This window comes from Pagrus major, chromosome 13 (genome assembly GCF_040436345.1).
Source record: "Pagrus major chromosome 13, Pma_NU_1.0".
Taxonomy (NCBI): domain Eukaryota; kingdom Metazoa; phylum Chordata; class Actinopteri; order Spariformes; family Sparidae; genus Pagrus; species Pagrus major.
Genome location: NC_133227.1, coordinates 16,353,361 through 16,379,951, shown reverse-complemented (window position 1 = coordinate 16,379,951; position 26,591 = coordinate 16,353,361). Strand labels below are relative to the sequence as shown.

The 26,591-nt window shown below is 38.9% G+C and overlaps 1 protein-coding gene across 1 annotated transcript; it reads left to right on the top strand.

Moving 5' to 3' along the window:
- Window positions 1–540: 540 nt before the first annotated feature.
- Window positions 541–25,958, top strand: hyou1 (hypoxia up-regulated 1). The gene is made up of 24 exons (XM_073479077.1): window positions 541–751; window positions 1,771–1,846; window positions 2,112–2,205; window positions 3,530–3,608; window positions 3,754–3,908; window positions 4,331–4,407; window positions 4,510–4,691; window positions 6,184–6,299; window positions 7,475–7,661; window positions 9,542–9,676; window positions 11,219–11,301; window positions 11,494–11,626; window positions 12,396–12,580; window positions 15,181–15,319; window positions 15,831–15,888; window positions 18,152–18,228; window positions 18,442–18,621; window positions 18,741–18,907; window positions 18,994–19,081; window positions 19,296–19,552; window positions 19,652–19,736; window positions 22,148–22,409; window positions 22,526–22,636; window positions 25,466–25,958. The coding sequence occupies exons 2-24, from the start codon at window positions 1,777–1,779 to the stop codon at window positions 25,513–25,515; spliced, it is 2,970 nt and encodes a 989-aa protein (XP_073335178.1). The 5' UTR covers window positions 541–751; window positions 1,771–1,776; the 3' UTR covers window positions 25,516–25,958.
- The last annotated feature ends 633 nt before the right edge of the window (window positions 25,959–26,591 follow it).

Below are 26,591 nucleotides of genomic sequence, written 5' to 3'. Positions count from 1 at the left end.
TTCGACGTCACTCACCTCACGTGGACCAATCATGGGGCAGTGCGTGGAGCGGCTTGTAGTTGCACCAGGCGTCACAGCAACCGTAGTTAATTTGCGGAAGCAAGGGAGTCTACCCTTCAAAACAAGAGCACGTATATAGCTAGTAGTTTGGTTGTTGTCGTGTATTGCTAACAGTTTTGCTGTAGTTCTGAAATGGCATATCCAGGACGGCATGCCTTTACCGCACAGTCTTTAACATGTCTGACTGATTAGTGTTTGTTTTTCCTTTGGGCCAGATGAAGTTACTACAGCACAATTCTGATTTTTCATTTTTCATTTGAAATTACAGTCACAGCATTTTATTATTTTTAAGTGCTTTACACATTTTATATTTTAAGAGCCGTATGCACATATTTCTTTATCGTCAATTTGATATACTCAGTCAAAAATAACTGATAGTCTTTCACACCTGTCCTTTTGTCTACGGTATGTTTTGCTCTGAAATGCTAGCCGGAAACAGTATATTTGGTTGTTGCTACCTTGACAATGGTTTCCTCTCCCAGTAGCGGCTTGAGTAGATCCAATGAGGTGACGCCGCGTTCCGGGGCCGACTGCCGAGAGCAAGCCGGTAATAAGGGGAACTAGAAACTACCAAGTGTGACAACAAAGAGGGTTAAGACAATATCAGGGACACTATTCCCACAACTTGACCGGAGAAGCACAGTCGGCTGGTAGCCCCTTCTAAGTTTCATTTGAGCCGGCTGAAGAAAAGGTAAGTTCACCCCACAGCACAGTGTGTCCATCATGCTTCATATTGATGGTTGTCAGTGAGCTAGCAAACAGTAGCTGTCAACTTATAAAGGAGCTTTTTCTTCATAGTGCTAGAATTTGAATTCTAAAGGTCCAAAGATGGAATACATTTCCCAGTTGTTTTGAATTGAACCGTTAATGGTGTAACGCTAAATTATTTGTTGTAGCTAACTTAGCTATATCGCTAATACATGAGCAACGTATCCTTTGACTAGCCAGGTCATCTAAGTGATTTGTGGAGGCTCAAACATCTGTGCTGAATGATGAGGGTTTGAGTTGTGCATCCATTTTGCATTCATGCGTCACTGCCTCAACTGGGGCTAGAGGTCTCTGCGCAGATGCCTGTTGTTCTCTCCCTCAAACACAAACAGTGTTTTGGATTTTTAACGGACTCAATCTGAATTTTAAGGCTACAATATGAGTCTTCCCTGTTCTTAACAAGACGCATTCTCTTGTCTGAGTGCAGGGTGGTTACTTGTAAATGTTAAAGCCTTTAGGCAAATATTAAAGTTTGACAATGGTAGTAACGCCACGTGTTTGCAAACTGTGTGTACCTGTGTGGGTGGGGTCTGGTGTATTAGATGATTTGCATATCCTTGGGCAAATGCCATTACCTGGTAGTGGTAAACTGATTCTACTCTAGGGTAATTGCAGTCACATTAGCACTGAAGAAACATAAATGGTGATTGGACATTTATCAAATGACAGTGTGGAGGTTAAACCTGCTCCCATATGGTGAATGAAGAGAACAAGTAACACCACTGGACAAAAACAGCTTCTTTACAGTGCAGTGCAGGTGGATGGACAAAGATGAGCAGGACATAAAAGCTGTTTGGTATTGATGGTGCTGTGTGCTGAGGTTACTGTAAGAGAAGGCTCAAAGCTGAGGATTTGATATGCTGGCCATATATGAACAAGGTTAGGACAAGGAATGACCCACTCGGACCATTTTAAGTGTTTTTTATTTGTTCGTCTTTACAGCTCATCATGGGGGACAGGAAGCTGGAGCTGATTGCTCTCTTCTGCCTTGTCCTGGCAATGTTGCCTTCTCACACAGGTAATCAACATATACTAACATTTATATTTTTCTAAAATTAAGCTGTAGTTGTTGTGATGAGAAGTCCTGTTAACCAAAAAGATTTATCTGGTAAAGACAGGCTGACTGTTTAGCTATAGCCTAGTTTTAAAGCCATACTGTTAAATACATACGGCTGTTAATGATTGGTGTTTGGAAAAAGATTACCCAGGTCAATAATGGAACACTACTGCCCCTCAGGATCTTACCATACCAGCTTATGTAACACATGTCTTTGTGTTTGCAGTGACTGTAGCTGTCATGTCAGTGGACTTGGGCAGTGAGTGGATGAAAATAGCAATAGTGAAACCTGGTGTGCCAATGGAGATTGTTCTCAACAAGTGAGTATACAAGCAGGTATAATAGTGAGTGTACACAGTTTTTTACTTTAAGAGCATGCTCAATTAATGAACAATCCAAATACAAAAGAAACTGAAATGTATACAACGTGAAACTAATGGGGCTTTTCCATATGTGCTGGTTGGCTTGCTCAACTTGACTCTGTTTGACTTGTCATGTCGGCCCAGCATGGCAGGGATTTGCATCTCCATTACAAGAAAGCTATCTAGTTGAAGGTGTGTCTTTAACAGATGATGTACTTGGTTAGTGGCCACAGGAGCAGCTGTATACACTCTTCCTCCCGGCAGTACATCTCAGAGAATAGCTGCTAACAAAGCTCTGCTAGTTTGGTTGTAAACACATTTAATTTAGGTTTTATAAAAGCTTGTATTATGAAGCAGCAAAATCAGGCGATGTTGTTTTCACCAGCGGTAACTTGACACGACTTTCAAAACAGCTAAAGGTGAAAATGATGAAACAGTAAAATACAGCATATATCTGAAATTAGAAACGGGGACGCAGGAGAGCAATTTAAGATATTAAATTGGAAGCTAGAAGCAGGAGTTGAACACAGACTTTTCAAAACCCCTTTCTCATAAACAGACATGAGTTGAGTATTGTAAAACAAAAGCTTGTTTTAGGGGGACGCGGGCCTTGTCATGGGTTGGCAGACTTTTGCCAGCACTCTGGAAAAGGCCCATTTCGATGTGGTGCGGCTCGGCACGGTAAAACTGGTAGTGGAACAGCAAATCAGCACTGCACGGTATGACTTAGCACGTCTAAAAGCCCCATAGAATGGTACTCAGTAGAGCACACACCTTGTTAAGGCCCAACATTCCCCTTTTCCAGTCAAGCCTAAACTGATATCAAACTTGATACCCCTGTATCACTCAACATTTTAAACCACCCATAACTGCTTAACAATAATTTAAGCTTACCAGATCTAGGATCTGCATCAAATTGTACTCACTCATCGATACCACCTACATACACTTGACTTTTTTCATCAAGATCCATATATTATTCCCTGAGAAATGAATGAAAATGTTGAGAAAAAAATCCTGGATCTGTCCCTTTTTATCTGCATCTACACCAAAAGTCATTGGATCCACATCAAAAGTCAATGGTGTCTATTCTGGTCAGAGACCAATCCTCCATCCAAGTTTGGTGGAAATCTGTTAAGCAGTTTCTTGTGTAATCCTGCTGACAAACCGACAGACAAACCAACAAACAAATGAACACTGGTGAAAACATAACCTCCTTGGTGGAGGTAACTACATTTCAGAATTGAACTATGAACTATGTTTCTATTGTCTTTTTCTTCAGGGAGTCGAGGAGGAAAACACCCACGGCTGTATGTCTCAAAGATAATGAAAGACTTTTTGGAGACGGTGCATTAGGAGTGGTATGACTTCTTTTCAAATACCATCTTAATCTGATGAATATCATTTGCACAGTAAATGGACTATTCAAATATCAAAATGACCTAACAAATAATGTAAATCTTTTACTTGTATGCTATTAACAATCAGATATTGTGTACATTTCAGTCTGTGAAAAACCCCAAGACTGTTTATAGACGCCTCCAAAGCCTCCTGGGTAAAAAGCACAACAATCTCCAGGTGGCACACTACCAGAAACATTTTCCTGAGCATCAGCTTCAGGAGGACCCAGTTAGAGGCACAGTTTCCTTTAAAAACTCAGAGTAAGTCTCTTTATTTGTTCCCTGCCTCATTCTTCCAATTTCCTATCATATGCATAAATATCTGGTGATTTGTAATATTGAGTTGTTTGCATGTGATCTCCCTGACCTCAAAGTCACAAGGAGTTGTTTGTTTATCATTGAGTCTTTAAACAGTATTTACAGTAATATGCTATCTGGTTGTGTTCCTTACCATGCAGATGTGATAATTAAAAAGAAAAGGGTTTTTTTCATTGCTGATCATCACAGATCTTTTCTAATAACGTGTCAAATGATGAGGTGCTGAAGCTTTCCTTTGGGAGCATGCTGTCATGGAAACGTCAGAATCAGAGTACCACCTGCAAAAACAATATCAATAGAATATAGAAAGAAACACTATTGTAGACAGGGACAGCTGACCTGTCTGTCTGCCTTTTTCCTACCAGGGAAATGCAGTACACGCCTGAAGAGCTCCTTGGGATGGTTCTTAATTATTCTTGTGGACTGGCTCAGGACTTTGCAGGTCAGTCTGCTTGTGAAAGAAGGTGCATTGTTGTGTGGCATGTTCGAGTATGTGAAGCATATTAATTTGTTTCTTCCTCCTTCCAATCTTTGCAACTCACAGAACAACCAGTCAAAGATGCAGTGATAACTGTCCCAGCCTTCTTCAACCAGGCAGAGCGCAGGGCAGTCCTACAGGCTGCGCAAATGGCAGGTCTAAAGGTTCTTCAACTCATTAACGACAACACTGCTGTGGCCTTGAACTACGGAGTCTTCAGGAGGAAAGATATAGACAGCACACCTAAGGTGCACATCCAGCATTACTCCCAAATACACATTTAAAAGAATAAGTCTGGTTATATTCTATATTTATTTTATTGTATATCTATATTTTTTATTATTATTATTTATATTTACCTATCTTATTGTCCAGATATCCCATGTGCAGACTTAAGTAAGACCATGTACCATGGTGATTTTGCACTCTAAACAATAAATTGATTGATTGATTGATTGATGATTGTATCGCATGTAGGGGTGGGCTTATGGCCAAAATCTTCCATCATTGGATGTGTAATTTTATATAATGGAAATGGAAGATATCACGCTGCATTAAAAATAACCATCCTGTTCCGTACCTCATCACATTTGATTATTTTCTTCTTATATGTGGAGCTTCCATGCAGACAAAAACATTTGCCTTACATGAGACATTTGACTTGAAAACAAAACTCAGATCAGTAAAACTGACATTCTTTCAAAATAGATGCTTTAATGCCTCCTGTGCTGTATTTAAAATTTCAGTCTCTTCCATGTTACCTTGTCACTCATCATCTGCAGCAGTTGTCAAACCAGCTGAAATGCTCATCACCACCACAACTGTTGCTCTCTCATCATGTAAAAGTTTGGTGGGCAGTCCTACTGCTCAAATCATATTATGAGGCAACTGGATTCGCAAGATCACAAGATCACAAGAGCATATTGCACTGATTTGCTACAAAGCTGCTGTGAATATATTGCACCAAAACAATATGTCATGAGTCATATTTCTGGTAACAATGCACCTCACCTGTCAGTCTGTCTAAGTTTTATTTCAGAATCAGAATTTCCTTTATTAGTGCTGCAAACGGGGAGCTTTGGTCGGTACCCTTAAAAGTACACAGTTGGGTAACCAACCCTAGTCATGTCCCCATTCCTGCTAACAAGTATTTTGTGTTTATTTAAAGGCTGATGTATCTTTTTCCTCTGTGCCAAAGAGCTCTTTTGTGGTCCCAAAATGATTTCCTGTCTGTTATTATCATGACCCTACACACGCTGTAGTTTGTTTTGACTCAATCCTGCGTAAACCACGTTGATAGCTTAAATACTTACTAAAGCATCAAATGTGGATGTGCTATTTCCTCCCGTTTGAGTTACGTTTGTTTACAAATTACAGTAACCAGCTCTTTTAGGAAATCAAATGAAATCCTTTTCAGAATCACATCTTCACCTTAGAGTTGGATTCCACAGACAAGTTAGGGAAATCAGAGTGTTCAGAGGTGGACTAACACATTGTTGGGTGTGGTCTTTTCAAAAGATAAGTTGACTATAACAGATGTATAGAAGATCGACAGCTCTGTCCTCAAATGTATTGTACCATGTACTATTTGAGCACTTGGTAAGAATCTTGTATTTGATGTTGTTCAGACTGTTTAAAGCCACATTATATTTAGACTATATGAATGATCGATTAACATGATTAATGATTCACTAATAAGTGACTACAATTTCCTCAAATTGTGATCTTGTTCCCTTTCAGAATGTGATGTTTTATGACATGGGGTCCGGCAGCACGACTGCCACCATCGTCTCTTATCAGACAGTCAAAACCAAGGAATCTGGCACCCAGCCCCAGTTGCAGATAAGAGGTGTTGGGTGAGTCCACTGATACATGAAGTGACTTTGCCACGGAGAATGGTTCTATCAGCAAACTGTTGATTCTGTCTGATGGTACAGAGAGACCAGCCTCTCACTAACAGGTTTCAGAAAGACATTCTAAAATATGTCAAAACTTGATGATGTGCACATAAAAGAGGTCAGTTTTAGGTGTGCACATTTGTATAATGTATTTTAAAGGTGCAGTATACTGACGTTTGCATTCTAACCAGCTAGCCCCGGCCACTGTTAGTCCAATAAATCACCTCAGTAAGCTAACAGGGGATCGGTAGCAGCTGGGGTGGGGGGGGCGGCTGTGTTTGGTCCCAGTCTGGCTGCATTCATAGGGAGAGGGCTCGTTTACCTGTTGGCTCTGTTGCCAATTATGGTGCCATTCCCTGCCGTGTCTGTCTGGCACGAACCAGAAAACCACTTCCTACTGGTGGCCCAAACCTTGTGTGCTTGCAGTGTAAAAACCAACACAGGTACTTGAGCTCCTAATCAGAGCCAAGTCATATAGGACCGCTAGCTGCATGGCTAACTGAATAGCTAGTTAATTCAGTTAGACCAGTACAGCAGCTACAGGTTACTTCGTAATATGCTGTCCTCAATTTGTTTAGAGTATGAATTTGAAAGGGAGCCAATTCTCACATATAGCACCTTTTTTAAAGTTACCTTTGTCTTGTCTTTAGTATACTAACTCCTGAAGTGTTATTTATTCAATGAATTTGATATGATGAAATAACAAAAAGTTGTAAGAATTAATAGTGCAATATATATATATGAACGAATAAACAAGAAAATAGCTGGTCTAGCCAATGCGGTAATTTAATGCCCTTAGCATAGTTCTAAGTAAAGGTGTAAAAGTGTAATGGAATGATTGTCAGGTTTTAATGATAAAACCTGTTTTGTTTGTAATTTCCTCCATTTCTTTTTCATGATAGGTGAGAGTTTTAATGGCTCTTCCTGCCTGAGGCGTTAAAGCTCGTAATATCCACGGATAAAGTGTTAAATACACTTCATGTGGGGCTTTTATCACCCTGAAGTGTTTGAATATAAAATGTATTAAATGCTTCCTGCTTTTGATTGTAAGATGATTTAAAACACCAAACCACATTTTAAAATAGTAAAATCTGTCCTCAGAGTAAGTTGTCCTTCTCTTGTTTTGGCTGTAGGTTTGACCGTGGTTTGGGGGGCTTTGAGATGGACCTGCGGCTCCGGGACCACCTGGCCAAACTGTTCAATGAGCAGAAGAAGAGCAAGAAGGATGTGAGGGAGAACCACCGGGCCATGGCCAAGCTCCTCAAAGAGGCTCAGAGGCTCAAGACAGTGCTTAGTGCAAACATGGAGTTCATGGCTCAGGTGAGTCCAGGGACGTGAACCTGAAGCCCTCAGTCTATCCTGCTGGTTGTACGTCTAACAGTAATGATGTACAGTCCTGCTCACCATTATTGGCACCCCTTCATTTTTTGCATAACCTCTACAGTATCGTCAGAAATAAATGGAAATGTACCAAATTTATATCATCAGGATCTTTTAATCGGAGGTCCAAAGTAATTTAACAAAGAAAATTGTTTTTTCAACTTACATATTGTAATTTCAAAGAAGAAACAGAAAAAACAGCATGTGCAGCAATAATGGCACCCCTCTTTAATATCTGGTTGCACACCCTTTGGCAGTGATGACAGCCTCCAAACGTTTCTTATACGCTTCTATAAGCTTCTTGCACTTCTCAGCTGGTATTTTCTCCCACTCTGTCTTTGCAAATTGTTCAAGCTCTTGAACGTTTGCAGGTTTCTTTTCCCCAATGGCAGATTTCAGCTCATACCAAAGATTTTCAATCGGATTGAGATCAGGACTCATGGCTGGCCATTTTAAAACAGTCCATTTTTTCCTTTTCAACCATTCCTGCGTGCTTTTGGATGTGTGCTTTGGGTCTTTGTCTTGCTGGAGGACCCATGATCTTCGACTCAAACCAAGTTTTCTTACACTGGGTAGGACATTTCGCTCTAAAATCTCTTGATAATTCTCTGATTTCATGATTCCTGTGATACGGTCAAGGCCTCCAGTACCAGATGCAGCAAAGCAGCCCCACAGCATTATGGATCCTCCACCATGCTTAACTGTTGGTAGGGTGTTCTTTTCCTTGTAGGCTTCATTGCGTTGTCTATAAAAAAAACTGTTGGTGTGCTCTATTTTTGTTTCATCTGTCCACAGAACATTTTCCCAGAAGGATTGTGGTTTGTCCAGGTACTCTTTGGCAAAGATTAGTTGTTCCTTTTTATGTCTTTTCCTCAGCAGTGATGTCTTCCTTGGCCTTCGCCCATGAAGCCCTGTTTGGTTTAGTGTGCGGCGTATGGTACTTGTTGAAACCATGACTCCAGACTGTTCCAGGTTGGCCTTCAGGTCTTTGGATGTTTGACGTGGTGTTTTTTCCACCATTCGCACCAACTTTCGAAGACTTCTCTCATCAATTTTTCTCTTCCCCCCACGCCCAGGGAGGTTCTTGACAGTTCCATGCTTGGCAAACTTCTTAATAACATTACGCACTGTTGAAACAGGGACACCAAGGTCTTTGGAGATGGCCTTATACCCTTTGGAGGTCTTGTGTTTGCCAATTATCGCACTTCTGATGTCCTCAGGCAGCTCCTTTGTCTTCACCATTGTGACAAAGGAACAGGGGATAACAGATGGCTTTTTAAAACAGGGAAGTCATCATTCATTGGCTAATTCATGTCACATGGGCACAGACAATTTATCACAGATGATTCTCATTTGTGATTTACCACAGGTGAGTCACAATGTGTTTCCATACTGATTTACAGCAAAGGGTGCCAATACCAGTGACACAGCAAGCTTTAAGTTTTTCTATTTTTTCCTCCCATTGTTAATTGTTTTATATTGTTGTTTATCATTTGCTCTTTTGTATCAAACACGAGTTCTCTATAGAAAAAAAATGTTTCACTTGATTCATTTTTTTCAATATATATTCCACATTATGTACTTAAACTTCATGGGTGCCAATAATGGTGAGCAGGACTGTATGTCACAACTAAAACCAAAGTGATAAACCATCTGCAGCACCATGAAAATGACTTCAAATGTTAAGATTGTTTTTTCAAATTTAAAATTCTTAGAAATGTTGCAGTTCACATCACATCAGGAATACAGACCCCTGTGCAGATAATATTGGATGCAGTACCATTGCAGTGATAAATGTGTTTTTTGATTTTCTTTTTCAGGTGGAAGGTTTGATGGATGACATTGACTTTAAATCTAAGGTGACCAGGACTGAGTTTGAAGAGCTGTGTGCTGATCTTTTCCAAAGAGTGCCTCGCCCTGTGCAGGATGCCCTCACTGCCGCAGAAATGAAGCTGGTCAGTATTCTTATTGTGAGACTCAAGGATACCCTGAAACTTTAATGATCCCTGTGGAGAAGTTTGGCTGTAGGTCTCTGCAGATGCAGGACACATAAAAGCTGGATAGAATAAGAACAAGAAAAGCAAGTCAAATCAACAGTAAACTAGAAGTCCATTCTCAGTGTATGTGCACTGAAAGTTTCGTGTTTTTTTGGCTTCCAGACTGATGTACCAACAGATTTTGTGAATCACAACCAAAGTGTTAGACTGGGGTTTAAGATGAGGACAGAATAACTGCACACCTGTCATCCTGCACAGGCTCAAACATCACAGTGACCAAACAATCAGCAAAACACTTTTGTGAATGTAGGAGGTCTTAGAATTGGAAATCATATCTAAAATCTTGAATTACAGCAAGAATACACTGCGCTAACATGCCCAATATCAAAGCAGCAAAATTAAAGTTAAAAAGTCAAAGTTAATTGTTGAGTCTCATCCCCATCTTGACAAATATTGTCTCTATGGGTTAGTGTCAGACCCGAACTGCCAACCAAGAGTGTCGGTAAATGACAACCTGGGGTCGAGATTCCACAATTAGGGGCCCTGTCCACATTGCATTTTTTCCGTGTGGAAAAGCACACTCAGGAGCGCTGGGATAAAATGCTTGTATGCTGAAAGAAAAAACAGCACAAGTTGGTCTGATTGACAGCTGCTAACGCTATGGTAACATAGAGCTGACCACTCGAGCTTAGAACGCGTAGGGTGACAAAAGCACAGCACTCAACAGCAACATTCTGCTTCCACAAATGGATTGTTTTGTCTCTGTCTATCCTGAGCTTAATCAGACGAAAGAACTCTCATAATAGACACAGCCAGAACAAACTTCTTCCATTTTCTGGACTACCAGGGCAACGGGTCACAAGTCCAGAATGCCGTTTGCCTGAAAAAATGCAGCGGTGACGCCACCAGTGACTTTCTGAAAAGTTGAGAGGTTTTCAATTTGAAGCCCTCGGAGCTGCCACACAAAAAAGGAACTAGGAGTTGCTCTTTTTCTCTAGGCGGCTGCATGGTGCCACATCCGCCCACTCCTCATTAGAAACTATTTAAAGGGCAGTTCCACCAATATTGCACAGTTAAAGTGTGTTTATAGGTCTTGGGTAGTACTACTGTATATGTGAAAAAAGTAGTATAAATTCTTCTGTGGCTCCAGAGGAAGCTGCATGTAATCTGATAGCATTGTACTCCTATAACAGTGTTGGACTCATTTGTTTAAAAAAAAAAAAAAAAAAAGAACAAATTGATACAGCAGAACCAGAGATGTCACCTTTTTTATTCAACACATTTTTCTTCCTTTTTAAAACATTGTTCCTACATTACCCACAATACAATAACACCAATTGAGTGACAAAGCTGGAGGAAATGTATCACTTTACATGCAGCTTCCTTTGAAGCTATACCGAAAATTGGTATTGTTATCATTGTTATTTTTGATAGTATGTGCAGTGACTATACATAAATCATCACGACAGTGAATCTGAGTTCTTATATTTCTGCCAACAGGATGAAATTGAACAGGTGATTTTGGTTGGTGGCTCCATCCGTGTCCCCAAGGTTCAGGAAGTGCTGCTCAAAGCTGTTGGGAAGTAAGTGTCAACCACAGAGATGTCGCTGTCATTTGAATATGTCTCAATTTAAAAAAAATGAACCACATTCTTCCACAATTTGTACTTTGATTCCACATTGTCACTAGAGAAATTTGAGTTTTAGTTCAGTGGGTTTGGCTGGACTGAGAAGACCTGCAGTTGTAATTTTCACATTTTTTTTTCTCGATGCAGAGAGGAGCTGGGGAAGAACATCAATGCAGATGAGGCAGCAGCCATGGGCGCCGTGTACCAGGCTGCTGCCCTCAGTAAGGCCTTTAAGGTCAAACCTTTCCTGGTCCGAGATGCAGCCGTCTTCCCCATTCAGGTCAGTGCAGGTCATTTTACTGCTTTATGTATGGAGGACCACAAGTGTCATGGAAATAGTAATGAAGGGAAAGCAGCGGCTAAATGGAAATGCAGACAGAAAAGGAAATTGCCCTTTTAAATGCCTGATTAAAATCCTTATTCTTAATTCAATTTGTGAATCCAGCCATTTATTTGTCTTTTTAAACTGCAGTTTCAAATAGATTTTTAAATTCCATTTTTTATCTATGAATTCATTATTGTATTTTTAAATGATGTACATATTGACTGTTTAATGTTGTTTTTGTAAATCCCTTTTTAATTTGAACTATTTATTGATGGATATATATTTAATTTGTTAATTGTATTTATAATTCCTCTTTTTATTGGCCATTAAAATATCAAATAATGAATTACTTAGCAATTTAGTCTATTTATTAATAGATTAATACTTTAATTTGTAAACTAATTTATTAATGCCTATATTTACTGTAAAACAAGTTCAAGGTTTTGTTACTATTTCTGTGACACTTGTGGTCCTCCATACTTAACTTACTACTTACTTATACTTACTTACTTAAATAACATCACTGTAGAAAATCATTGGCCAAAATGGATATAAGGTGTTTTCCATTTAGTGTCCCTAATTTTTACTCTGTTGTGAAGAATTTTTGAGCAGGACTAAAATCAAAATAGGATGCCATTGTTAACTGTTGCAAAATTAGATGTAAAAATAAAGCCTGCACATAATAATATGATAACACTAGCTACATGTTCTTTCAATCCATAAGGTGGAGTTCACCCGTGAGGCGGAGGAAGAGGGGTTGAAGACCCTGAAACACAACAAGCGTATCCTCTTCCAGAGGATGGCGCCCTACCCCCAACGCAAGGTCATTACATTCAACCGCTACAATGCTGACTTTGCTTTCGACATCAACTACGGTGACCTCAGCTTCCTGAGTCAGGATGAGATCAGGTTAGACAGCAGCTTGCTTTTTTTTCTTTTCTTTTTTTTTTTTTGTGCTTGCTGGAGTTCTTGAGAAAGATTTTCTGTGCAGAAATTAAATCACTAGAACAGTGTTAATGATATTTCTGGACTGATAATAAAATGTTAAGTAGGAGAAACCAAAGTTTACAGAAAATTTGCATTATGGCATTTGAGTTAAATGTGATGGCTTTCAATTAATTTGTGTAAATGTGGACACATTCACACTCCAGTTATTCTAATCTTTATTATTAATGTGAATGCTGATCACACTATTCTTCTGGAATGTATTATTTGTTCTGCACTTTTCAACGCCCTCAGGCTACAGAAACCATTTAAATATCAAAATGTTCAGCTCTTTAAAGAGAGGATGGCTATTACTTTTCACTAACAGTTTCTACATTTCATACTTTTCAAAATATGAAGCTTTTTAACAATGAATGTACAATGGAAGTAAATGGAAAAAATCTTCAAATCCTCTTCAAACCCACCCCACTTTGAGGTACTACTGCTTTAACATAGTTTGAGCTACATAGGTCACACGACTTTAAACTATTAAACTTGTATTCAGCTTTCTCAAATCTTTTACAGTTTTTGAAATATTACTGTTTTAGTTTTATGCTTTTTTTTTTAAAGCTCCTTTTCAGATTTCATAATGGGTGTGTATTGCTTTCGTTAAGGGGATTTACAACACCTGTGATGCTGCACACTGAAACTTTCTTTTTTCAATTTTTTTTTTACTTTGTCCATTCCTCAATTTTTAGTTCTTGTACACATTTAAACATACAACTGTTGGAAAATCTTTTAGCAAATGTACTTGTTATAGAAAAAGGACTGACACTTTTGGCTGTATAAGCCTTCAAGCGTCAGGGACTCCAGTCAACTCCCTCATAAGGTCCATGGTTAATTTTGAGCTTACATTTCATTTGGAAAGCAGACAGCACCAGTTTTCTAACTCTCTGTCATTCCCTCATTTTTTACTCACAAAAATAAAATATACATCAACACGTTCAGCAGGTTCTCCTTTCACTCATGATGTGAGTAATAGGCAATAGGCATTACAGTATTTTCAACACAAGCAGGAGTTTGGAAGGTGTTTTTCTGTATATTATATTTATTACTCCTACTACTACTACTGGTCCCACTACTACTACTATAACTATTACACATTTTCTTCCTTTTATTCTTTTTAAAATATTAAGCTTTGTTGAACTTATTCTTCTTTCCTTCAGTTTTGGCGTTTTCAGGTATCTCATTTGAATTTCCAGCTTTGACATTATTACAGTTACCTCCCAGCTTCAAGCAATGCTTTTTCATCTCTTACCTTCTTCAGCTAAAGCAGTTTGACTTGAGGGTTATTCAGCAGTGTAGTGCAATGCACATTAGTTTTATGATGTTTCTAGCAATTCATTTCACATTTCTGGCTTTTTAGCTATATTTTCAGACTCAGATCGGCTGTCAGCATTCACACTGTATTTTCGCAGTTATTATTCCAATTCGGTAGGTTTTTGGCAGTTTTCAACTACTGCGTGCTTTCAGCTACAGAAACCATTGAAATATCAAAATGTTCAGCTCTTTAAGGAGTTGTGTACTTTACACTTAACTTTTTACCTAATATACTTTTTGAAATATTACGATTTTTTCAACAAAATTTTGCCATAGAGAATGAGGAGAGGCACATGATCACAAGGCTGGCTGTTCGAATCCTGCCTCTGGCTATTACTACAACCTTAACTATGACTACTGCTACTGCGACTACTACTAGTACAGCCTTGAAACTACTACTGCTACTACTTGTACTACTACTGCTATGGCTACTGCTACTGGTGCTACTAAAACTACTACTACTGCTTCTACAGCTACTGCTAAACTACTGCTACTGTTACTACCACTACTACAGATTTCACAAGAACTGAATATTAACATGTTTGGTGGAGCTGTGCCGTATTATTAGTAGTGGAGCAGCCCTGTTTCAGACCCTGATCAGACTGTGATCACACCTGTTGCCCCGTGGCTCATGAAGCCATGGCCGTGGGTTCGAGTACCCTTTTTCCTGCTTTAAGCATAATTTCCAACATATTTGCAAACTTGCACATGCATACACATGGTTGATTATATGACTACACCTGATTACACCTACCTAAGTTTCTTCTGCTACTCTCTGGCAAAAATGGGTAAAGCACATGGCTCATAATCACATGGTCAGGGGTTTGATTCCTCAGCCCCTCATTTTAAGAAGAAATTCTAAAGTAGTTACAAACTTCACACCTGCATGCAGGTTGTTGATTGAATGATTGGTTGTGATTGGTCACTTCTTCGGTGTCTCTGTGGTAGAATTGGTAAAGCACATAGCTCATGGTCAGTGGTTCGAATCCTCAGTCTCTCACAACATTTCGAACGTAGTCAAAAACTTTACACTTGCATTTACTTGGTTGATCGGATAATTGTTTATGCTGGAAAGGTTTCAAGATTATGTTGACAAAATATCCTACATCCCTGGCACTGCTACTGCGACTAGTTGTTTATTGATGTGTCACTGTATTCCCTCATGATTTAAATGTATTTGACTTCAAGTCCTCTTCTCTTTTCAGTGTGTTTGGCTCTTTGAACCTGACCACAGTCAAACTGTCTGGAGTAGACAGAAGCTTTGAGAAGCATGCAGACGCAGAGTCAAAAGGCATCAAAGCCCATTTCAACATGGATGAAAGTGGAGTCCTCCTCCTGGATCGTGTCAGTTCTACTTTACCTATTCAACTTTCTTATTGAATATTCACACAATCAAACTCGATCAAACTCGGCGAGGCTTACCGAAATCAAGCTAAAAACACTGCAAGAAAATGTGCTTAAGTGTAAAGAGATTAATTTAGGCAAAACACAATCATTTAAGGATTTAATGGTACCTAATCACAAAATAACCTGCACAATTTTCAAATTTATGGAACATTTGCCATACAGCTTTTTTATCTTTTGGCTCAAACATAAAATGATGCTTAAGCGAATAAACTCTGCTAAGCAATACATGAATGCTGCACAATGAGGCAGTCAGACTGTCAGTACATTCAACACATACTTGCAGACACTCAGCAGAAAATAATGACATATATAGAAGCATTGGGCTGTAGTTCAAATAAAAAGGAGGCTACATTTCAAATCAACTGATCTTTGTTTTATTGATTTACTTGAGTAGCAGATTTACTTTTCGTCAGTCAAATTAATCCATTGTTGTAATTTTCATCCACAGGTGGAGTCTGTCTTTGAAACTATTGTAGAGGAGAAAGAAGAGGAATCAACATTAACAAGTAGGTTTTGCAAACATATGTCTGTAACCTCTGTAAAATCTGTGATTGGTGTTAGAAGAGTGAACTTCAGAAAAGGGCAGAAGTCAAATGCATCCTGCTACAACTATTTTGCTGCTTGATACAAAAAGGAAAAAATGCATGGGTCTGATTTTCTGAGTAATAGAGGAGAAGTCTGTCATAATTTAATCTGATTTAATGGAATTATTGTGTTTGTTCCTAATGAGTGGCATGCTGATACTGCATGCACAACAAGTGCTTCGTCTTTTTGGAACTGAACTGTATAGGGTATTACAAAAATCCCAGTGGAAAATTTGTTTGGCAAGTCTGTTATCAGGCATGTTCATCAGCCTATTCCACAGTCGGACCATATCATCCTTATGTCACACTTCAAATGGCTCCCATCCCATGTCACCACATACTGCAAGTTTTGGGGAAAGTTTATACAACTCCCAGAAAACAGCGTATAGCTCTGTTCTAAACAGCGTATAGCTCTGTTCTAAACAGCGTATAGCTCTGTTCTGAACAGCGTATAGCTCTGTTCTAAACAGCATATAGCTCTGTTCTAAACAGTGTATAGCTCTGTTCTGAACAGCTTACAATAACCCCACATCCCTGCAGCATAATCAGAAATGGGACAGACACAAGATTTATAATACTGTGCATGTTTTATAACCAAGATCCCTACTTAACTTAACCTTATTAAGAATAGCTCCCAGTGCTCTACCTACGAGGGTTGGGTACCTTTCCCGTTTGAACAAATAAAGGTTCTGGTTACTGTACCTGGAATACCGGAATACCGGAATAACGGTACTTTAGTCTCTCCATAATAACAAAAAATGTAATTTGAGTTCTAACCAGTTAAATCATTTGCTTCTAGAACAATGCACATCACATGTCAGTCCGTCTTTCTAAGTTTTATTTCACTAGCATCTGGCTATACTGCATATAAAATACTTTTTGAAGTAAACTGGAACTTAGCTGTTCCTGCTCATCAACCTAGTGCTATAAGAATAAATACAGTAGGAAACATAAAGATGTATATGTGCTGCCCTCTCCTGGCAAGCAACATCTCCACTAGCTTGAACCACGAGCTTCCAATGGGTGGAAGACCGCTCTACCTCCTGAGCCACATTGCTACTTGCAGTTTGCTTCATTGTTTTGGAGCTATTGTATTTCTGCTTGATAATATCTTATAATTCCTGTATTTTTTCCATTTCACAATATATATTGAAAAAGAAAACGGTAATGTCAGTTTTTCCCAATGACGTGCAGCTTCTTCAGGCTGTGCTTTTGTTAAGGCGCAACAACCAGTGCTCTGACCATTTCTTCTATCTCTACCTTGAACTTGGCTTTACCTGTCTGTGTGATATTTTGGTGTGCAGCGCATGGTGCACATGTGGGAAGAGAGGAAGAAACCGGTGGGGAGGTTCATTCAAATGAGGCAGCACAAAGCGAGTTGTCTGTATTTTGTTTGAAAATGGGCATTTTTCTTAGACATCTTCTCAAAACAAAGTCACGTGTTCAGCAAGAGCTACTTAATACTTGGAGCAGATGCTCAGCAACTTTTAGTAATGCTCGAACTGTAAATGAACCAGTAGATGCGAAGGTCCAGTGTGTGGGATTTAGCTCAATCTATTGGCACCTGAAACTAAGAAGGTTGGTTTTGTTACCTTAGAATGAGCCATTTATATCTACAGAGTGAGCAGGTCCTCTCCCACAGAGTTTGCCATGTTGCACTGCCATATTTCTATAGTAGCCCTAAATGGGAATACGAAAAACTGGCTCTGGAGAGGGCCTGTCGGGTTCTTCATGTCCTATCAGCAGGTGACATGAAGGGTATGTCATTTTTATTTATTTAGCCTTTATTTGACCAGGTTAGTCCTGTTGAGATCAAATTGAGATGAAACTATCTTACAATGTTAAAGAAAGTTGAAAATTCCTGCAGCTGCACCAAAAGTTAACTGGGTCTGTTCTGGGGTGAGACCCATCCTCCAACTGAGTTTTGTGGATATTTGTTCAGTAGTTTTTGTTTAATCCTGCTAACAAACCAACCAACCAGCAAACAAATAGGGTAAAAAACATGACCTCCTTAGCAGAAGTAATAATAAGAATGTATAATGTGGTCTGCATTTGTCTATAGTTGGATAACTCTGTGAAAGTACTGCATGTTAAACATGTAACGTGAATTGCAACACTACAAACTGTACTATAGTGTAAGGTATTCATTGTTACACAATTAAGCCAACACTTTGCTGTCTTTCAGAGCTGGGTAACACCATTTCCACCTTGTTTGGTGGCGGATCATCAGAACCCACCCCGAATGTAACTGAACCTGTCCAGGTACTTGCAGTTTAATTAGGGATATGTTTATTAAGAAAACACAGTAACTGAATGAATGTTGGGATAAACTGCTGTACCTTCATGCCGTAGCTTTTCTGTAACAGAAAGTAATTGATGAAACTAAATGTGCACACACAAGTGTCAGGCAGTATTGGCCATGCATGCCTGGCCTGAGATCATAGCCCTCACTGTTCCCTGATTTTTCATTTCCAGGATGAGGAGGAAGTGCCTCCAGAGACTGGAAAGGACACCAAGGATGAGAGCAAGGATGGTAAGGAAGAGGCCCAGAATGATGAAGCTGCCAAGAACAAGCAAGGCGATTCAGAGAAAAGTGCAGGTGAAGAGAAAAGCCAGGAGAAGACAGAGGAGGAAGACAGCAAGACTGACGCCAAGGTAAGATCTGTCATAGTAATCTCTGTGAGAAACACTGTTATATGAATTTAAAGCTGATGTAGGAAGTCTGTTGGTGGAGCGGTTCAAATTATATCAACATCATATGTCTACTGGTAAAGGAGGAAAAGGATGGAGAAAAATCTGGAAACGCTGAGTCTGAGAAAGATGTGGAGAAGAAGGCGAAACCTCAGAAAAAGAGCAAGATCTCTGAAGACATCGCAGTGACTCTTGTCATCAATGACATCCTGGATCCCACTGCAGATGATGTCACTTCCTCTAAGAAGAAGTAAAGCAGCAATTTTCGTTTCTCTTCAGCCCATTTGGTGTTTGGTTCTCAGTTTTATTGTCTAAAACAACTTTGTATCTTCTCAGGTTGCAGGATTTGACAGACAGAGATCTGGCCAAACAGGAAAGGGAAAAGACACTTAACAGTTTGGAAGCTTTTATTTTTGAGACACAGGTAAGCAACAGAGGCTTCTGAAGTTTTTATATTTTCAGTTTTATCTTTTTTTCTGTCCTTGTTTTAACGTAAGCAAACTGGAGTTGCAAATGCAGCTTAGAGGGAATAGAAGCCAACATTAATCCTGTAACGATCCGACCACTGTAATCAGAAAGAATGCTGCAAGACAGAAAAGAGTGAGTAAGAGTAAAACACACTTTGGCTCTTTCTCCAGGACAAGCTGTACCAGGAGGATTACCAGCTGGTGGTGTCGGAGGAGGAGAAGGAGCAGATCTCCGCCAAGCTGAAAGAGGTATCGGAGTGGATGGACGAAGATGGTTATGGGGCCACCACGAAGCAGCTGAGAGAGAAGCTGTCTCAGCTGAAGAGCCTCTGCAAGGACATGTTTTTCAGGGTGGAGGAGAGACGCAAGTGGCCGGACCGCCTGGCTGCTCTGGACAGTATGCTCAACACCTCCAGCTTCTTCTTGAGGTGGGTGTTGAGAAGAAGGTGTAAAGAAGTTGGAGAGAAAAGGGTTCTGTGATGGGTTAGTAGTTGTGTATCGACTAATTGTTATTTTTTCTTTTAAAGGAGTGCCAAAATGATTCCAGAGGATGACCAAATCTTCACTGAAGTTGAGCTGAATATGTTAGAAAAAGTGATCAATGAAACAATGGTAGGTGATCATTGTAGTAAGTAGGGATGAGCAGGTACACTATTGTCTGTTTGTTTTCTAAATGTCCAACTACTTAAATAATGTGTATCCGTACTCTGAGTGGCCAGGCGGAAATGTGTGTAGCTTAAGTTTGGACTAACTAGAAGTTTAAATTGATATGGGTTGATCAAAAGTAGCGTACTTATTTTTTATTACAAAACTATTTGCACAACAGGCTCAGAATTGAGCTTCTAGTCAGTATTTTTGATCACAAGTGGAAGAGAATTATTTTATAAATTTGAATGAATAATCTTCAGTCAGCTACCCATTGAAGAGTTTCCTTCACCATGAGTTCAGATATTAACACGTTTACTTAGATGATACTTGTAAAATAAATGATCTGTACCAGTTACTCGTTTCAGCAGAGTACTCATTAAACCCTAGTATTAACATTGTCTCGCTGTCATCACACCACTGAAGACTACTTTGCATGACGGTTGTTATCTTAAAGGGAAACTTACTAAAGACAGATTAAAAATTAGAGTTGTCAAAATGAATGAGCAGAAACCTAGACATCCTGACTTTTAGTCTCTAGTATGGGTCAAATTCCAAAAATCTGGATTGTGCATTTCCCAACTGGGTAGTGATCGTCTATAGATGAGTCTGATGACATTACTTTGACATCATCAGGGTTATTTTCTCAGGCTTTAGAAAGTTCCTTTCAGAGTTCATAAAGAGATGTTTATAACTGTCTTAATAGGCTGAGTAGTGGGGCTGGGTTTAAAAAACCAATCAATTTTCATTTGAATGATCTGATATTGATTCTGAAACCCCCAAGATCAGTCTTTCAATATGCCTTTTCCTGTAGATGAGGGTCTGATATCAATACTTAGCAAGCACCAAATGTGGGTAGATGTTCCAAGTTATTCTGTGAAGGCTGTCTGCCACACTGGTGCATAAAGGTTTTTACCAAAACAGTCATGTAAGTAAAAACTATGCTAGGAGTCTCTACCATGTTTTGATTTTATGTATGCAGGCACTGCTATGCTGTCTACTGTCTGTGTCGAAATGTCATTCACACAGCACAGGGACAAGGGCTGCATGGACTGAGCCATTCAAGTGCACCTAGTGAACTCAGAAATGTATACTCGAATGGCCACGAAGGATGTTTAAAACAGGAGAATTTCAATTTTTCTTTCTTATTTTCCTTTACTTATTTTTAATAATCAAAAGCTAAAATCATGACTTATTACTTATATACTTGTTCAATTCTTTATGCAAACATTCATATTTTTCATAATGCATCAGCATCCTTGTAAAATGTACAGTGTCTGTTTTCTCTTTCATTAATAATGTCATTATTTGATTGATAGTCAATAATGAATAGAAAATCTAATTAAATTAGGCCCTCTTGAATTGGAATCAAATCAATTTGGGGAATCAGTGGCGATACCCAGCACGAGTAGTTCTCCTTAAATTAGATTTAAACTTTGTTAATCCAAGTGGAAATTTCTTTTCACAGCATCATACCCATCAGACAGATGGTATAAAACAGCACACAGTAAGAACAAACGCTACCAAACAGCAATTACAATGCACACTCTGGCCTGTTCTGCCAGGCCTATTGCATAGGGCAGCTATGGCTACAGGGATCAGGCTTTTTCCCAAAGTGAGCCCTTCTGCACTTCAGTGGTCCATACCTCGGCCCTGAGGGCAGTGGGGTGAGGTGGATGTTGAGTGGATATGTGATGACGTTTCCTATTGAGGTTGCAATATGTGTAATGGCCATGTTGTTCAAGATTCAAGATGTTAATTGTCACTCCGGTTGTACAAGTACACTTGTGTGAAAGTCTTTTGCTTCAAGACTCCACTACAGTAATGGTAAATAGTAATTTGTAAATAAATTGTATATATCACAATAAAATTAAACAAATTGATTGATTATTATTATAATTAATATGTATGCAGAATAAAAATATAGACGGCAAGGATAAGGTGCATGTGTATATTATATACTACTACTAGTTTACTTTGAGTAAACAGACAGTTTACATGAGACACAAACGTAATTACAGATTGAAAAGCAACTAGGATGTATTGTTGTGCAAAGATAATAAGTATAAAATAAAGCAAAAATAATTGTAAAATGAAGCAAAACGGTATAAAAACAGCAATAAAAGTGATCAAGTGTACTGATTGATTGACTGAAGGTGCAGCAGCGATGGTGGCAGTAAGGCACATGATGTACAGTCATTGGTCAGATATTGCACTGATAGTTGGATTGTGTTATTTGTTGAGGAGTCTTGGCTGTTGTGGGGGTGAGTGAGGTCCTTGATGATGTTCAACTGTGTAAGGTTGGGTGTGGGGTGACCAGTTATTATCAAATTGAGTTAACTGAAGTTCATGTGTTAAATTGTCTCTGTTTGCTCCAGACATGGAAGAATGAGACTGTAGCAGAGCAGGAGAAACGCTCTCTGAAGGAGCGACCTATCCTACTCTCCAAAGATCTCGAGTCCAAGCTGGCTCTGCTGGATCGCGAGGTCAACTACCTGCTCAATAAAGCCAAGTTTGCCAAGCCGAAGGCCAAAGCCAAAGCGAAGAATAGCACCAGCTCTGATAAAAGCAGCAAGGCCAACAGCACAGCAGAGGAGAAAGTCATTCCTCCCACAACGGAGAGCAAGGACACAAAGAGTGGTGCGTCAAACTGCAAAACTCATATGTGACTGTTATTGTTTCCTTGTGAATATGAAAAAGAATTAGAACTGTAAGGCTTAAATAAACTTGTCATGTGTATTTTGATTCAAACACAGAAACCCCAGAGGAAGTGCAGCCGGGTGAAGCCCCGCCCACCGACCAGAGCACTGAACACACAGAGAGCTCTGACAGCCAATCACAGTCCACAGAAGAAAGAACAACTACAGGTCTGTCTGACATACCTGTTGTTGATGCTGGAGAACTTTAGGGGGTGGACAAAATAATTGGAACACATTAAATACAACACTAAACTACATGCTCAGAAATGTCCACTGAACTGAGTGAACTCCTTGCTGACACAGTGTCTCAACAGAAATTGAACATTATATTACTGCCAGACCATTGTAATGGATCGCATTCAATTGTCAGTCATTCTGTTACTTTGTCCAGAAACAATGTTAAGTCCAGTTGAGGTATGAGTATGTGTGAAATCTAGCCTTGTGTACAGCTACAGTATAAGCTCATTCATCCTCTAGGGTGCCATTTTTGTCACATGATGTGTTATAACTTCAGCTGCTACATTAAGCATTAAAAGCTTTGCACCTTTTACCAAGTCCTGGGCCAACCTGAGGAGGTTTTTAATTATCTGCAAACTACTGTAAATAGATGATGGTAATTTGCACATGAAAAAAGTAAATTAATTTTGTTAAGGAACTTAAAATTGTAATTATAAAACTGATAGTTCCGGTCCTTGATTATGATTGGCTGAGCAAACCGCTTTCAAAGCCACATTAAAATATTCACCTGTAACCACGTTACATCATTATTACTGCAAGATAATAGGGCCACTTAGCTCCGTGGATAATTGAGCTAACTTAATTGGCAGCTAGACGCTCATCAAAGTGTATAGTGAGCAGCAGTAAGTGGTAATGCTGCCCCCATAGTTTTGAAGCTACCTTTGAATTCTGGTAATGTTTACAAAAGTACACCTTTTATTAATCACCCTAATCTTCAACATGCTTACTACTACACCTGTGTGTTGTTGCTGCATCTGTTTGTTGCTTGGCAACCTTACTGCAAAATGTCGCTGAAAAAAAATATTGCTTGGCAGAAGATTGATTATTTGTTTAAAATAAATTATTGCATTTTTGTTGCTGTGTGTAAGTTTATGAATCTTTTCCATGTGTAGGCTGTAACCATTCTATAAAAGCAATACACCCACGTGGCTGTTGGCACAGTGATTTTAGAACAGCCGAGGGGCTGATTTTTACATTGAAAATTGATCAAAATTAGCCTTCGCTTTCGATAATCGAAATCAAAAGCAGGATCTAGGATATGGTTAACCCTGCCCCTAACTCTAATCCTTATACATTACTGTTAATATATGCTGTTAGCAGTGTTGGGTAACGTTGCGTTAAAAGATTACTGCCATTAAAAAGTAACTTTTTATGTTACTGTGTTATCTACTGATAAAAGTAACGTGTTAGAGTACTTTAGATTTACCAAAAGTTATGGTAAAATGACTTTGTGACTCATTGCGCATGTCGGTTATATTGTCCTGACAGCATTTAGCCAAGTGAACATGTAGCTTTTATTGTATTGACTCCGTCATTACCGTCATTTTGTAGTGTTAACTACCCACATCTGTAACTCCGCAGCCTAATGGGAATGACAGATACAATATAACATTTACATCTCTTTATTTAGCTAACAATCTGACAGTGAACTGTGTATTAGGCACAGCTGTTCACATGAAAACACTACAACACGGGCTCTTTAGCTTAGTATATGATGATTAAAAATGCAACTAATGAACCCGTAAACTATGAGTGCTTACATAGAAACGATAAAAGCACAAATCTGATGAAAGCACTTCGGCTTTTTTGTTTCCAAAACACATACCCACATACAAACAATTAAACTTGCATTTCACCGTGTTGTTGTTGTTGTTGTTCTAGTCCCTCTAGGCCCAAAAATTCGAAATAATGGGAATATTTGCACAAAGTCCTCTCTCTGCCATCTCGCTACATTGAATTAACTGACACAAGTGTAGGTTTACCTTCCTCTGGCATGCAGCAAATTCTTCAGGGATTCTCTTCTATTTTTGTGGTGACAAAAGGAAAGGAAAAGACAGCATTTTTTTCCAGTAATGGATAACTTGGGAAAAAATCCTAAATAACGGATTACTTCTTAACAAGTTACCCCCAAAACTGGCCATGAGTGTGGTTTAAAAAAATAAATAAAATAAAAATGGGACGGTATATCACACTTGACACCATGTAACATATCTTTTGAAGAAGTATTAGAAAATGTGCATAACAGTTTTCAGTTAGTAAGGCAAAGTAGTCAAAAAACGACATAGCTTTAAGTGCTGAAGATAAAAAGTTTAAATTGCAAATTTTATTAATCTTGACCTTAAATTCAAAAGTAAGATTTAATCTTGGATTTTGACAATCGCAAGACCTACCCAAAGCATCAAGTAAGTAATTACATAGTTTGTTTTTACTGGGTGAATTCTGTAATAGAAGGAGAAGGCAGCAGTCTTCTACTTTGCTGGTGCTGAAACTGATAAACGCAAAGTTGAACCTCAGTTTTCTCTCATTGATATTTCAAATGTGAAATGTAACTGCCCAAGCTTTAAAATAGAAAATACAAATATTCAGATTTCAAGAATGATTCTAATACTTTTTTAAAATGGCAACAAAAGTATTTCTCAAAGGGACAATCAAACATGGCATGATGTGAGTATTTTAACGTCAGCAGAGTGGGTGAGATGACGAGCCAGGTCTGGATTTTTCCCCTGTCCTTCCAGCCAAGGCTTTTTCAAATGTCACAGCCATTCAGTCTCAGCTAACAGGCTTTGCCATAGCAACAGCTTTTCGTGTTTCTCATTAAATCAGTGAACATGGGCTTGAGTTACTCAGCAATTGTAGCTGTAGACTGGCGAGGACACATGCTTGCTATAGAGCTTGTTCTTTTTTTGTACTAATGAACTTGAAAATCATCCCACATACACAAAGTATTCATGTTTTTCCCCTCTCTATCTTCATTTCCAGAGCCAACAGACAAGGCCCAACCCGAAAACCACATAGGGGATGAATTATAACAGCTGGAACTGGGAAAAATCACTATTTATTGACAGTGTATAAATGTTCAAGTTTCTTCTCACCCTGTTTTTTTCTGTTCTTTTTTTTTTTTTCTCTTTTTCTACCTGTTCATTGAACTGCTGGAAGCAGATTGGATAACAATTCAAGACCACTCATTTTGCCCCTTTTCTTCGTCTTTGCTATTTATCACTTCTGACTGTCATGGATTCTGTAAGCAACAGAAACTGAAATACCAATAAGAGAAGCAGTTCAAGAAAATTAAAGCCCCTGACTGCATGGTGCTGTGACACACCGACACAGTGCAAACAAAACTGGATGTTTGACAAGGATGAATGCTGTTTTACCATGGTTTGTCATTCATGAAAATGTAATTTCCTTCTTTGTCCTCTGCACTGTATCCTCAGTCATGGTGTGCTGTTGTATAGTCACTGTTTGTCTAACACTTGCAGTTTTACTGACTTCCCATGGCCACTGAGTAAGTGCACTACCTAATGGTGTTGGCCTCAGCATATGGTAGGGCTGGGCAATATGGCCTCAAAATAATGGTGATATCACGTGTATCACGGTACACAATATCCATCTCATTATTTTTGAAATATTTTTCAAAAGCACTTCATAAATGCTAGGACTTGGCAACAAATTAAAACATCACAATATTGCAACAATGTTGTAAGGATGAGTATTATTACTGTAACAAAATATGTACACAATTAGTTTTTTGATTAAAAATGTCATCAGTAATATGAATAAAGTATTTTAGAACAGTCTGGTTAGTTAGGAAATGACATCTTTACTGTAAAGCAGCCTTAGAAACCAGGAAAAGACAAAACATATGCCATATAACAATATCAAAAATCTAACACCAAATGTAGTCGCATGTCATGATAATGATATAATACTGATATATTGCCCAGCCCTTGCAGAAGGTATGGTTAGGTTTATAGTCCCTCGAAGACAAGGCTATCCATGGAGAGTCCTCCAATCTCCAATCCAGATTTTATTGGCCATAAAATTTGCTGCTATATTTGCAGAAAACATTACAAAAAGACATTATGCACCCCTTGAAGTTTTTTTA

Excerpts from the sequence above, each read along its gene's own strand:
- hyou1 (XM_073479077.1), top strand. The coding sequence starts at position 1,777 with ATGGGGGACAGGAAGCTGGAGCTGATTGCTCTCTTCTGCCTTGTCCTG. Across the intron at positions 3,909-4,330 it reads GTTTCCTTTAAAAACTCAGA|GGAAATGCAGTACACGCCTG; the intron begins GTAAGTCTCTTT and ends TTTTCCTACCAG. Across the intron at positions 18,908-18,993 it reads GTCACTTCCTCTAAGAAGAA|GTTGCAGGATTTGACAGACA; the intron begins GTAAAGCAGCAA and ends GTATCTTCTCAG.